The 13,361-nt window shown below is 41.0% G+C and overlaps 1 protein-coding gene across 5 annotated transcripts in view; it reads left to right on the forward strand.

Annotated features, from left to right (window-relative positions):
- Positions 1 to 13,361, forward strand: part of VGLL4 (vestigial like family member 4) — a 118,248-nt gene that overhangs the window by 90,259 nt on the left and 14,628 nt on the right. For all 5 annotated transcript variants that reach the window (XM_056524269.1, XM_056524270.1, XM_056524271.1 and 2 more), the window contains one exon: positions 10,754 to 10,943. In XM_056524269.1, coding sequence (XP_056380244.1) covers positions 10,754 to 10,943 — 190 coding nt within the window. The remainder of the gene's footprint in view (positions 1 to 10,753; positions 10,944 to 13,361) is intronic.

Genomic DNA, 13,361 nt, shown 5'->3' on the forward strand with positions numbered 1-13,361 from the left:
TCTGGCAACAGTGCTCTCTGCTGACATCTCTGCTTGTCTCGGGAACTGCACAGAGTAGAAGAGGTTTGCTATGGGGATTTGCTTCTAAACTGGGCAGTTCCCGAGACACGTGTCATCAGAGAGAACTTGGACAGAAAAGAACAACTCAACTGCAGAAGCTCATAAGTACTGAAGGGATGATTATTTTTTAATAGAAGTAATTTACAAATATGTTTAACTTTCTGGAGCCAGTTGAGATATATATATATATATATATATATATATATATATATATAAAATGTTTTTTATTCCCTAATAAGCCCTTTAATGACAGTCCCACCATGAGCTGCATCTTAGGGTCTTCCTTAGATCCCATAGTAGTGCTGATTTAGCAAATTGGTGCTCGTCCAGTGAGCCTTTGACATGGCTCAGTGATAGCGTGGCCCTTTACTTGCATTGTTTCTGATCACACATCCCATATTTACACAGGGCAATAATCCACCTATTCGGCCAACAATGTCATGTAAAAGTCAATTAAAGGGGTACTTCAGTAAAAAAAAAAAAAAAAAAAAAAAAAATATATATATATATATATATATATATATATATATATATATATTATTATAATAAAAATATTTTCAAATCAACTAGTGCCAGAAAACTATACAGATTTGTAAATTACTTCTATTTACAATCTTAACCCTTCAATTACTTATCAGCTGCTTCATGCTCCAGAAGAAGTTGTGTAGTCCTTTCTTTTCTGATCGCAGTGCTCTCTGCTGACACTTTTTTTTTCCTTGTCGGGAACTGTCCAGAGCAGGAGAGAATTGCTATGTGGATTTGCTCATCATCTGGATAGTTCCTCACATGGACAGAGGTGTCAGCAGAGAGCACTGTGGTCAGACTGGAAACAACTTCCTCTGGAGCATACAGCAGCTAAGTACTGGAAGGATTAAGATTTTTAAATAGAATTATTGACAAATCTGGATAACTTTCTGGCATCAGATAATTTGAAAACCATTTATTTTCCACCGTAGCACCCCTTTAAGCCATCTCTATCTCCAGCACCCTTTTCTAGACTACTAGGAGGCAAGACCCCCGAAGCTGCTATGGGTGAAGCTTATTTTTGGAGGAGAGTCTGGTTTGGCTAGTATGAGGGTTTTTGTTATTTTACCAAGAGCTAATTTATCATGTGTAAAGTAGCTGACCAGTTCCACTTCTGAAAATGGATTGTTGAATATGTTTTATTTAGCAATGTGAACTTTATACTGCAACCTGATCCCTACAATGGGTCTTTCCCCTGTTGATGCAGTTGGATGCCATTGAAGGTCCATATAACATTTTCCCGGCTTCTGAATATGTCATCCTACATATGAAATAACAATAAAAAGTTGAGAATTTGAACTGATAAACTGGTGCAGAAGACTAGACAATCCTTTGGTGGACCTAGGCTGACATCATGCCCTGGACAACCCCTTCTAAGGGCTCGTTCACTCAACCGTTGTGCTCCAGCAAAGGGAGCTCTGTTGGCCAGTCTGTTGGAAGGACAGGAGTTAAGCGGAGTAAAAAAAATTCTGCTTATCTTTTTATTTTATTTTTTTCTCGTTCAACTCCTGATTCCCAGTGGACCCCAATCAAGTAAACGGGATCCGTCAGGACCTGGGGGTGTCAGTTGTGTTCCGTTCTTAGTCCGAGCCAAACAGACCCAGAAGTTGGAGCCCAGTGGCAGTGTGAACATTAGCCTAAAGTTAGCAACAAAATGGGTGAATGTCTTTGGTCATTCCACAACTAACCAATTGTGTTTTATTGATGGTATGACCTGTGTGAACAATATCATTGGAGTTTACAAGGCAGTAAAAAGTGGATGTGCACATGTTCTGTATAACTGGAGGGGGACATCATCTTCTCCAAGGCCGCCAAGATTTAGAGAATAATATCCCTGTCATTGTGCAGCTGCTGTTGCCAGACAGCCATTGTATTCTTCTAGACTGCCAGAGCTCGAAGTGTTGGTGAAGACTATGGAAACATCTCCAGTACATCTCTTCGTGGTTTAAAAAAAAAATCTAGATCTGTAAGAAAACGTAAACATCTACATCTAGTGTTGTTACCAATGGGTTCTCTCGCCATTATTTAGCAATGGGCTAAACATATGCAGGTTGCTGTGTAACAATCCATACAGTACGGCAATAAATGATGAATAACTCTAGTGGACATTTCTAGTTTTACCCACATTTTTATGGCGTGACTCATTCCTTCCTGTGTATTATCATGACCTATGTGACCGCAGATGGCTTCATGTTTACATGGTCCTTTTCCTCGACCTTGTTTCCAGACTGTCCGGTTGTTCTCCATTTCTTTACATAGAGTTAAAAGTAAAAACTTTGCACTGGGGAATTTCTGACCTGCCATGCGGGTGTTACCACATATGTTACATTTACTAACCTGCTGGAAATAGATGTGCGGCAACACTTAGAGTTCCTGTCATGGTCTTGTTAAATTTTAGAATTCTCCCAGTTCACTGCCCCCATCATGATAAACCACCCCCTGCCTTTATTTGTATTATTTTTTTGTTTTCTACCTTGATATTGCTCTGTATTTTCTGCTCAGTCGCAGTCAAATTCACAGACTGGGAAGGGGTGTTCCCCAGCAGGCTGTGACATCATCTGAAGCCATACAGGGGAGAACTTCCTCCCTCACTCTGCTACACACAGCCCAGAGCAGTTCAGTGTGAGGTGAGCTATGACTGGCTAAGGCTGCACACACCCCTCAGCACTGCAGACTGCATTTCCTGATTTTGGACTTCAGCCAGGTGAGCAGGAGTCCAGAATCTGCAAGAGATAGGGGGAAATGTGCTCTGGACAAGTAGAGAGACACCTAGTGGCAGCTTTTTTTAAACACAAAACATAGAAAACTTAAACAAAGTACATTAGAAAGATTTAATATTTACTATAAGGAGTGCAATAGCAAAAATTAGTTTTAAGGACAGTGCCCATTTATGGGGGGTTATTGAAGGGGGCACAGTGCTCCAGCAAGCTTGGCCGGCCATCTACTGATCACAAATGGATCATATTTCTGGAAAATCCATTTTAAAGGGGTTGTATGGGTTTACCAAAATGGCGCCTCTCTTGTACATGTCAGGTATGGTAGCTCAGTCTCATTCATTGGAATGCATAAGAGCATCAGCAAAGTATATTAAAGGGTCAATCTCATTAAAACTAATTTTTGCTATTGCACTCCTTATGGTAAATGAAAAATATTTCTAATATACTTTGCTTAAAAAAAAAAAAGTTTTCTATGTTTTAATTGTGCTTAAAAAAGCTCAAGAGCACATTTTCCCGCAACTCGTACACAGACTTTGGACCAAAGTCCAAACACAGGAAGTGCCGCCTGGAGTGCTGAGAGGGGGAGGGGGGTGTCCAGCCTCATCCAATCATAGCTCTTCTCACACATAACTGCCATATGCTGTGGGTTGGACACCCCCCCCCCCCCCTCAGCACTCCAGGCGGCACTTCCTGTGTTTGGACTTTGGTCCAAAGTCTGTGTATGAGATGGGGGGAAATGTTCTCTTGAGCTTTTTTAAGCACAAATAAAACATAGAAAACTTCATTTTTTTTTTTAAACAAAGGATATTAGAAATATTTTTCATTTACCATAAGGAGTGCAATATCAAAAATTTGTTTTAATGAGAGTGACCATTTAAAGACCTGCCTTGAGATAAGGTCGTCAGTGTGTGGGGGGTCCACCCAAGCGCGGGGAAACAATGCGGCCCCTTCATCATTGTTTTTCCAGACACATCCCTACATGTGGCTGTGCCTGGTATTGCAGCCCAGTTCCCAGTCAGGCTATATTCACATGACAGAAATTCTGTTGCGGCAGAAACCACTTGGAAATGCATTTTCAGCCATGTGAACATTAGCCTAAGAAATTGCCCTTCTTTTTTTTTGTCGTTTATGTGAGTACTCGCATACAATACTTTGCAATAAAAAGCCTTATAATGGATCCAGACAATGACTAAATCCTACCCTGTGATAGCTGAAATCCCCGTTGTATTTGACCGACACTTTTATAGGATTTCTGTTAGTTTTATGATGAATAGCTGACTAAGCGTTCTTTTATTACTGTCCTCGGCAGTGTATTCTACACGCGGCCTAAGATGTTGCTGTCTAGCACAATGTAAAGTTTAGCTTATTATATAATGTTTTGGTTACTCATTGATCTCTTACTCAGTAAGTTATAAATAATGTCGAGCAATGTCACCGCTTCCTTGTGGGATTCCCTTATCACCTAGTGCTTGGGTGACCTTTATTTGTGACTATCGCACCCATAATGTCATCGGTTGTACTGCTTTTTAAACTTTCCCTCCTTTTACGCCTTTTTTCTTAGTTGCTCATTGTGGTTACTCTAGAGCAGCATTTTCCAGCCAGTGTACCTCCGGCTGTTGCAAAACTACAACTCCCAGCATGCCCGGACAGCCTTCGGCTGTCCGGCAATGCTGGAAGTTGTAGTCTTGCAACAGCCGGAGGCACACTGGCTGGAAACCACTGATTTAGAGTATATATCTGGGGATGAGGTTAAGCACTGCTGGAACGTGAAGCACGGCTCATTGACTTCATGCGCACATACGCTGGATAATACACGTGACTGGACTTTATCACAGTGTTCATTGTTCCCATCTCAAGTGGATAATCAGAGGCTAATGGATAGTGCAGGGATAAATTCTGGTAGAGCATGGTACAAGATTAGAGCTTTTTAAGCAATAGAACAGTGCCCCCGGTGGCCAAACTTGCTTATTAAAAAATAAGCCTCTATTTTTGTGTATAGCTTTTTGTTGGTCTAGGGCTGCAGTGAGATCTACGGTATTTTGTGTGCTTGCAATTGATGTTGTATTTATAGAGGAGGCAAGTTATATAGTGGCAGTACAAACATGTAAGTGCTGCGTTTCTATATATATATCGATGAGTTCTGTGCCCCATTGAAATGTGCCTTTTTGTGATATATATATAATTGTCCACATGGGTAAATAAACCTACTGTTTTTGCACCTTATGGGAGTGCTGCCAGGATTATTTCTACTTGAATGTGTATGTGTGTGTTTATATATATATATATATATATATATATATATATATAATATAGTGTGTGTATACATATATACACACATACACACACACATATATTTGGTGTGTGTGTGTGTGTATATAGATATAGATATATATATATATATATATATATATATATATATATATATATATAGATATATAGATATATAGATATATAGATATATAGATATATAGATATATAGATATATAGATATAGATATATATAGAGAGAGAGAGAGAGAGTGTTTTTTTTTTTTTTTTTTTTTTGTAGAGATATACCGTACATTGGGTGCACTAGTGAATTATATGGTAGCTAAAATATTGGTGCAATTTGTTGTCAGTACTAAGGGATGTTTTTTATTTATTTATTTTTCAATTTAGGTAAAAATAATTATTGTAGCAGAATTAGAGGTTGTAAGCGGGGATGTTATATAGTTACCAAGCAAAATAAAGGGAAGGTTTCATCAGAAAATGAATAAAGTTTTTATGTTAAACTTATTTTTTTGAATAATTTTGTTTGGTTCTTTTCTAAATCTTCATATTACTGTGTTTTTATCGTAGAATGTTCTTGAAATTCTGTAGTTTTCATTCTGACCACTAGGCCTAAAACTAAGCTTATACAGCTCGTTTTGTTTTGTGTTTTTAACGTCTATGCAGAGGAGAAGTTGACCGGTTGCCCATTACAACCAATCAGATCGCTTCTTTAATTGTTTTAAAAGGTCTCTGAAATATAATATAAGGAAGCTGATTTATGCTCAAGCTCCGGTTTTGATAAATCTTCCTGTTTGTGTTCTGTACAGATCACTTTCCAGCAGTGTCCTCCTTATCATCACAGACCAGAGAAAGGAGACAACCGTGTATAGATAAGACACCATGAACAATAGATGACGTCTGCGGCAGATTTTTAACACGGGAGATTCCACTGGCGAAAATCTGCTGCAGGCAGCGTGCGGAGACCCCGTGCCTTTTCAAACTCGCAGCGGGAAATATGCTTTGAGTTTGAAAAGAAATACGCCTGTGTGAACATACCCTTGAGTCCTGCCCTGAGACCACCCAGGAATACCCCCAAAACACGCACTTGTGGGCAGTGTTTACATAACGCCTGCCCTAGTTTGCAAGATTGTTGGAAAGTATGGTAATATATGCTTCTAATATGCCCACTTTGGGTGGTATTTATATGACCCCCACCCCTTTGTGGCTTGCTTTACAGGATTCTTAGCAAGTATAGTAATATTTTCTACCATAATCATCAGTATTTAATTAAGGGGGTTCAGACTACTTCTTTGATCAGCTGTGTGAAGGGGTCATGGTGCCCATCATGGTGTAACCAGGTACAGCGCTGTAGATTTGGTTGTGGTTGTGCATGGTACTGCAGCTTGGTCTCTTTTTCTTGAACATGAGATGTTAATGCCCTATGCTAATCTATATTTCATCCCCAAAAAACAACAAACGAAGCCGAATATGCCTGTAGCTTCAAGTCCACAGTAATAGAAGGAAGAGAAGCTCTGAAGCACAAACTGCACAACATAAAGGATTTAAAAGGGTACTCCGGCAGAAAACAATTTTTTTTCACGTCGAGTGTGCCAGAAAGTTAAACAGATTTGTAAATTACTTCTATTAAAAAATCTTAATCCTTCCAGTACTTATCAGCTGCTGTATACTATAGAGGAAGTTGAGTTGTTCTTTTCAGTCTGACCACTGTCTCTGCTGACACCTCTGTCCATGTCAGGAACTGTCCAGAGCATGGACAAATCCCCATAGCAAACCTCTCCTGAACTGGAGAGTTCCTGACATGGACAGAGGTGGCAGCAGACAGCGCTGTGGTCAGACACAACGCAACTTTCTCTAGAGCATACAGCAGCTGATAAGTCCTGGAAGGATTTTTTTTTTAACTTATAAATCTGTTTTAATTTTCTGGCACCAGTTGATTTGAATTTATTTCCCCTGGAGTACCCCTTTAATAGACCCTTATGAGCAGTTGTGCTGTTTTCTTAGTCAAGCATTTTCTTTACACCTTGCACGTAGATCACCAGCCCTATCCACGTCATCACAGTAATGTGACTAAAACACAGCCAGATTTGTGATCTATTGACTGTTTCCCATAGGGCTACAGAGGCCACTTATTATTCTTACACATGAAGGATTAGAAATCCATTTACTCTGCATGTTAGATAAGATTCTTACAACTTAATACAGTCTGTTAGTTGTCAGTGCACAAGAAAAAGGAGAAAATCAATATATCCTTGGTGAAGCATGCAGTTAAATGAGGAAAGCGTTATCGAGCATCTCACGTACAAGGTTTGACTATTCGCTCTCCTTACCGCTTTGAGATGGAAAGTTCCAGTTTATTATCTGTGCCAGATCTTAAACCCCAGCCCTGCGGAGTATTCTGGGTCACTTCATGTTTTCTGGTTAAATAATTCCCTGTGCCGGCTGGCATCCTGCAGATTCTGATGGTGGTGTAAGACGTGACAGTAGAATAGAAAACTACTCGAAATTCATGTTCTGAAGCTTAGGAACCATTAGGGGGAAGTCTCAAGGAGAACATGGGCATTCTGCTTGCCAAAAAATGAGGGCCCACCAGAGCACTGTACATATAGAAAAGCAGGTTTAAATGGGCACTGTCAGATACAAAAACTTTGCTATGCAACATGAAAAACCAATAGGTTTTGCATTTGCTCTCATTAGAAAATTTTCAGTATTTCCTACTGAAAAAGCCAGTCAAACAACTGCCCCCCCTGCCTGCTTGGACACATACTAGTCCTGCTGTGTCCATGCATCATCACCTATGTCATGGACACACTTCCTTGATTGACAGCTGTGAGCGCAGGGCTCACACCTGGAGGAAAAATCCTCCCACTGTCAGCTTGTGTCCCGCTACTGTCAGTGAGGACAAGCTGGGAGTTGTAGTTTTGCTAATGTTAGGGGAGATGTGAGCAGACAGTATACTGAGGGAGGGGGGCGGAGACCTGCACAGTTAGGCCACGCCCCTCCCTTTGAGAGGAATTCAGACTAGTGAGCTAAATAAAAAGTGTAATAAAAAATAAATAAAGGTGCTAGAAACATAAAAAATAGATGTACATGGTCATGATTAGGTACTGAGTGATATATTTAAAAAAAAAATGTTGTTGGATCTGACGGGTACACTTTAAATACAGAAGACAAATAACATGTAGAATAAACATGAACTAAATATAGGACAGACTGGTAGAGAGGGAGACAGGAGGACGCTGAGTGCTTATAACCTACAAGGGATGGAGACAATTGGTGAAGGTACAGCCTTCTCAAATGGTATTTAAGTGGCGGCATTGTGGGTTGTTGTAGGTTTTTCGGTTGTTTTTAAAAGAAAATATCTAGGAGACGGTTGTGTGAGGAGCCATTAAGAGGAGAGCACAGAAGGTTTTGTTAGAACCAAAGATGGTGGGGAGAGGTATCAGGAGATCAGGTAAGAGATGAATATTTGTGGACAGCCTTGGGTAGCCAGTGAAGGGATTGACAAATGGTAGAAGCAGTGGAGGAGCGAGGGCAGAGGTGAATTAACAGCAGCCGAGTTAGGGTCTATTCACACAGCGGAATTTTCACTTGCCTAATTTCAGAAGGTTGAATAGGAGTGTGGAATATCATAGAAGTCTATGAGCTTTAATTTGAGGCGGAATTCCGCAAGCGGAAAATCTGCCATGTGAATAGACCCTTAGGGGTGGATTGGAGAGATGTAGGAATGTTGAATTGGAAAACAGAGGGAAATGTAGAAGTAGTCTAGGTGGTAGATAACGAGGTAATGCTTTGGTATCTTTTTTATTTTTTATTTTTTTTTAATATCAACTGGTTTAACAGATTTGTAAATTACTTCTATTAAAAAAAAATCTTAATCCTTCCAATAACAAGGATGTGGGAGTTGTATTGCCCGATGCCCGGGCGCCGGGGAGGTGAATTCTTCAGGCTTTGGGCAAGCAGCGCTAAATGGCGGAAGAATTCACATGTGACTGGGAAAGACTGTCTTGCCCCGTCCCTAAACTGCTATACACTGCAGCTGTATGCTTCAGCCTATAGCGGGCCTTCCTGGCGGAGGTGCGCGCAGTGAGTGATGTCATCGAACGTGCTGTGCAGGACGTCAGCGTCCCGTCATCCTGTGCGGCATGTGCGATGACGTCACTCATCGCGCGCACCTCCTAATCATCAGGTAGGGCTCCCCAGTAGGTAGACAGGCTCCAGATATCTATCTGGGGCCTGTCTACCTACTGAAGAGCCCTACCTGACCAGGGTCATATCTAGCTGTGGACCTGTCTACATATGGGGAAGCTCTACCTAATGGGGGACCTATCTTTCTGGGGCTCTTTCTGCCTACTTGGGGAACCCACCCTTCCTACCAACTGGGGGGGGGGAGACGAGACATATCTATCTGGGGCATTATTTACTTACTAGGGGGAGCCCTACCTGCCTACGTACCTGATGAGGGGACATACCTTCCTGAAGGGGGGACTACCCATTTAATGGGGGCAGACTTACTTATCAGGGGCCCTATCCACCTAATGGGGTGACATACTGGTCTTCCTATTAAGATTATATTAATAAAGACCTTATTTACATACTATTTTGGTTGAAATTATTTCATGTACCAGGACAAGTGGATTGTCATGAGGGACAAGTAGATTGTGCTCTGTTTTAGTCCTTTGGACAAGTAGTTTAAAAAAAAAAAAATTCTACACCCCTGAAAAATTATCAGCTGCTGAAGTTGAGTTGTTCTTTTCTGTCTAAGAACAGTGCTCTCTGCTGACATCTCTACTTGTCTCGGGAACTGCACAGAGTAGAAGAGGTTTGCTATGGGGATTTCCTTCTACTCTGGACAGTTCCCGAGACAGGTGTCATCAGAGAGCACTTAGAAAAGAACAACTCAACTTCAGCAGCTCAGAAGTACTGAAAGGATTTTTTTTTTACAAATCTGTTTAACTTTCTGGAGAAATGTTGTTGAGGAAGAGGAGACAAGAAGTGGTAAGGGCTTTGGAGTGCGGTTTGAAAAATATTATCTTAAAGCAGCAAACTTGTGGTCCTGGGGAATGGGTGGAGCCATTGTCCTTTGACTGAGATTTTTTGGTGAGGACTTATGGCATTATGACCAGGCATAGGAAAGGAACATATGATACAGTTTATAAGAATTACAGATAATTGTGATCCAGCGAGCGCAGGAGTTAAACCTCTTCGGTTATACAGATGTGTGCGATGGCCTCTTAAATTAAACTTGGGAAAAATAGACCGCATAGCTGTAGTACAAAATGCATTTGTTTTTCATGTGTAGATGGTATGAAGATTGATTCATTTTGATAAAAAAAAAAAAGAGTTTTAACTCCATTGCTCGCTGGGTCACCATTGTTTGTATCGCTAGGTGCAGTGGCCTAAGCTGGAGTGGGATGGCTATTGAGCCGGAGTCTTTTGTTACTTATGTTTACAGTTAAAAGAACCAAGACCCTATTATTATTATTGAAGCAACCTGTTGTTATATCTGGCTACTTCATATTCAAAAAGTATTTTATATAATTAATTACAGCAAATTTCCTGTACTAATATAGCTGACTGGCTAAATCATAGTCAGCGACCAAAAGAAGGCTGTTTACTAGCCATTAAGTGATGTCCTTCTTTTCTACATTTAAGTAATATACTTGTGTTGTTCCCCCTTTACAGGAGAAGCAGCATTACGGAGTGAACCCCGAATGCAACCTCTTCCGATGCCTACTGCACTCACCAATCATCGGACGGGCCCGCCGCCTATCAGCCCCAGTAAGAGGAAGTACAGTATGGACCAAGGAGATGATGAACTAGACTGTGAAAATGACCACGTCGCGAAGATGACCCGGATGTTCTCCCCTCACTTGTAAGTACCTGTTTAATATTAATGAGGATCTTTCTTTTCCCATATTTTCTAAGTGTCATACTGGAACCAAAACCCTAACGCTATGCTTACTGGCACTCCTACAGTATGCCATCCATGGATCTTGTCAGGGGTGACGTTAGAATTCCTTAGAGGCTTCCCCGACTTTAAGAAATGTAGAATTTGGTTGCATCCCAAGTAAGAGAGCGGAGTAACATTAAGTTCTGGAGTGAGTCACTGGCGTAATTCTGGGTATGGCACTAATGTGTCGTGTAGTACGGTAATACCGTTGATTAGGTCATAGTTGGCAGATTTAGCGCTAAAGCATTTTTACTATAACTGATATTGTCTTTCTATAAACTATTATATTTTAGATTTATATAGAACGGGCTCATTACATTTCTTCTTTAATAAGCGTGTGTTGGCAGTAACAGTAAAGGTTTTGCGGCTCCTGTACGAGAGCTGTGGAAATATTCCTGCACCATTGGTGCTTTCGAGAACATGGAGACTTTGTGAAATTAAGATAACGCTTAAAGTCTTGGGAAATAGATTCTCGGCCATCCTTGAAAATGTTTCATACAAAGTAAATTCTAAAAAGAACACAATATCGGCCAAATTTGTCAGTTTTTTTTTTTTTTCTGTTCCTTAGTGAAAATATAGTTTAATTGATATGTTTATTTTTATTTTCCTTTTTGGGTGGTGCATTATATTGTGTTAAAGATATTACCAGGTAAAAACAAGTGTTCCATTCCTCTCTTAGTTCTTATGGCTTAGACCTATGTCTGGTATCAGTTACCCAGTAAAAGTATCCTGCACCAAATGTCACGCTGCTCAGTTCTGAGGCCCACCGGCCTTTCTCCCCCTTTTCCTGGGTGGGGGGCCCAGCTGCTCAGCTGACATAAGGAGACCCTGCAGTTGTCACCAGTGTTTTTTGCAGCATGCGTCCTATCACAGGACATTACTGTGCATGAATAAAGCCGCCCAACAAATGGCCGGCGCAGGAGAAGATTTCACGTTGCCTGTGAATGTTTGTGTCTTTGTCTTACTGGCATGGAGCTGGATGTCAGGATGCCGCTCATTCCTTTGTGAAGGAAGCGAGCAGAGGTCATTTGATAACTGAGAACTGTGCTTGGCTGTCTGAGTTCCAAGCAGAGAGCTACATACCAGGCATTCCTCGGCTTCTAGCCTGCTCACATCCATCATAGGACAGGCAATGTTTTATTTATCCTCAAATAAATCATGGCAGTGTTAGTCACAGACTGGGCCGGCAGTCTGCAGCCCAGGAATGTGTTACAAATTGGCGAGCCAGAGCCCAAGGTAGTGAAACAATAAGGGCTCAGAACCAAGACTCGGCGTATTTAGATTTTGTGCTTTTACGCAACTGTTGACATTCCTCCACCATGTGTATCCTTCCAACAAAACAAGAAATGGTCGAGAAGACGTTCAATGGAGCAGTAACTCTTTACTACCACATTACACAGCACTTGACCCTTTCATTATTCCATCTCCTTTTTCTTGTTGCTATTACTGGTTTGTTCTAATACATTAGTTCATGCATGGTGGTCCTGGTGCCCCTCTACTATATAGCCTCATGTTTTGCATGAAGTTACATCTTAATTCTGTGACTCGTATAGATCTTGTTTCCTTCAGAGGTTTTGTTCTTTGCATTGGGCAACTAGGCCCAGTTGTGACTACTGCAGTACCCTGCCCCCTCCAACCTTTTCAGCTGTATTATAACCACTTCTAACCTACAAACAGGGTGTGGAGGCACCTATTGACCTGTCCATTCCGTTTTCTGTAGTCAACCTTTGTCCCTCTACTGCACAATACCATAGTAGAGAACACTTGTAGGTACTGAATGTGCCCTACAAATGTCATGGTTTCGCTTCTGAGCAGCATGTAAGCTGACATTTCTTCTGACATTCCCTCCCAATGAGTACAGCGAGTAAATCCTATTGCTGCTTCTGAGAAGTGTCTTATTACATTGAATGCCTTTTGCTCTACACAACTCTATTTTTGCATTTGCCGGTTTTATATTTGACACCCTGTTGTTTAGTAATATTTTCCTGCCCTAAAAATAATTTGTTCTTCAAGATAGATACAGTTAGTCGGCACTACTGATTCAGCAGACTTAATGTTGTGCGGTGTGGGTCTAGTCCCGGGAATATATAGAGGTGTATAGCTTCCGTGGGGTGTGCTGATATATAGGTAGCAGTTCGCAGTACATAAATGGCAATTTGTAGAGAAAAAGGCACTCACCACTTCTGAAGCTTATTCTTACTTTATTCATGCGGTAGGAAACATACAGTCAGGTCGGGTTAGGACGCCAACAGAAAGCCGTAGGCTTTCTGTTGGCGTCCTAACCCGACCTGACTGTATGTGGTGAGTGCCTTTTTCTTGACTGTATGTGGTGAGTGCCTT

Source organism: Hyla sarda, chromosome 6, assembly GCF_029499605.1.
Source record: "Hyla sarda isolate aHylSar1 chromosome 6, aHylSar1.hap1, whole genome shotgun sequence".
NCBI classification, from domain to species: Eukaryota; Metazoa; Chordata; class Amphibia; order Anura; family Hylidae; genus Hyla; species Hyla sarda.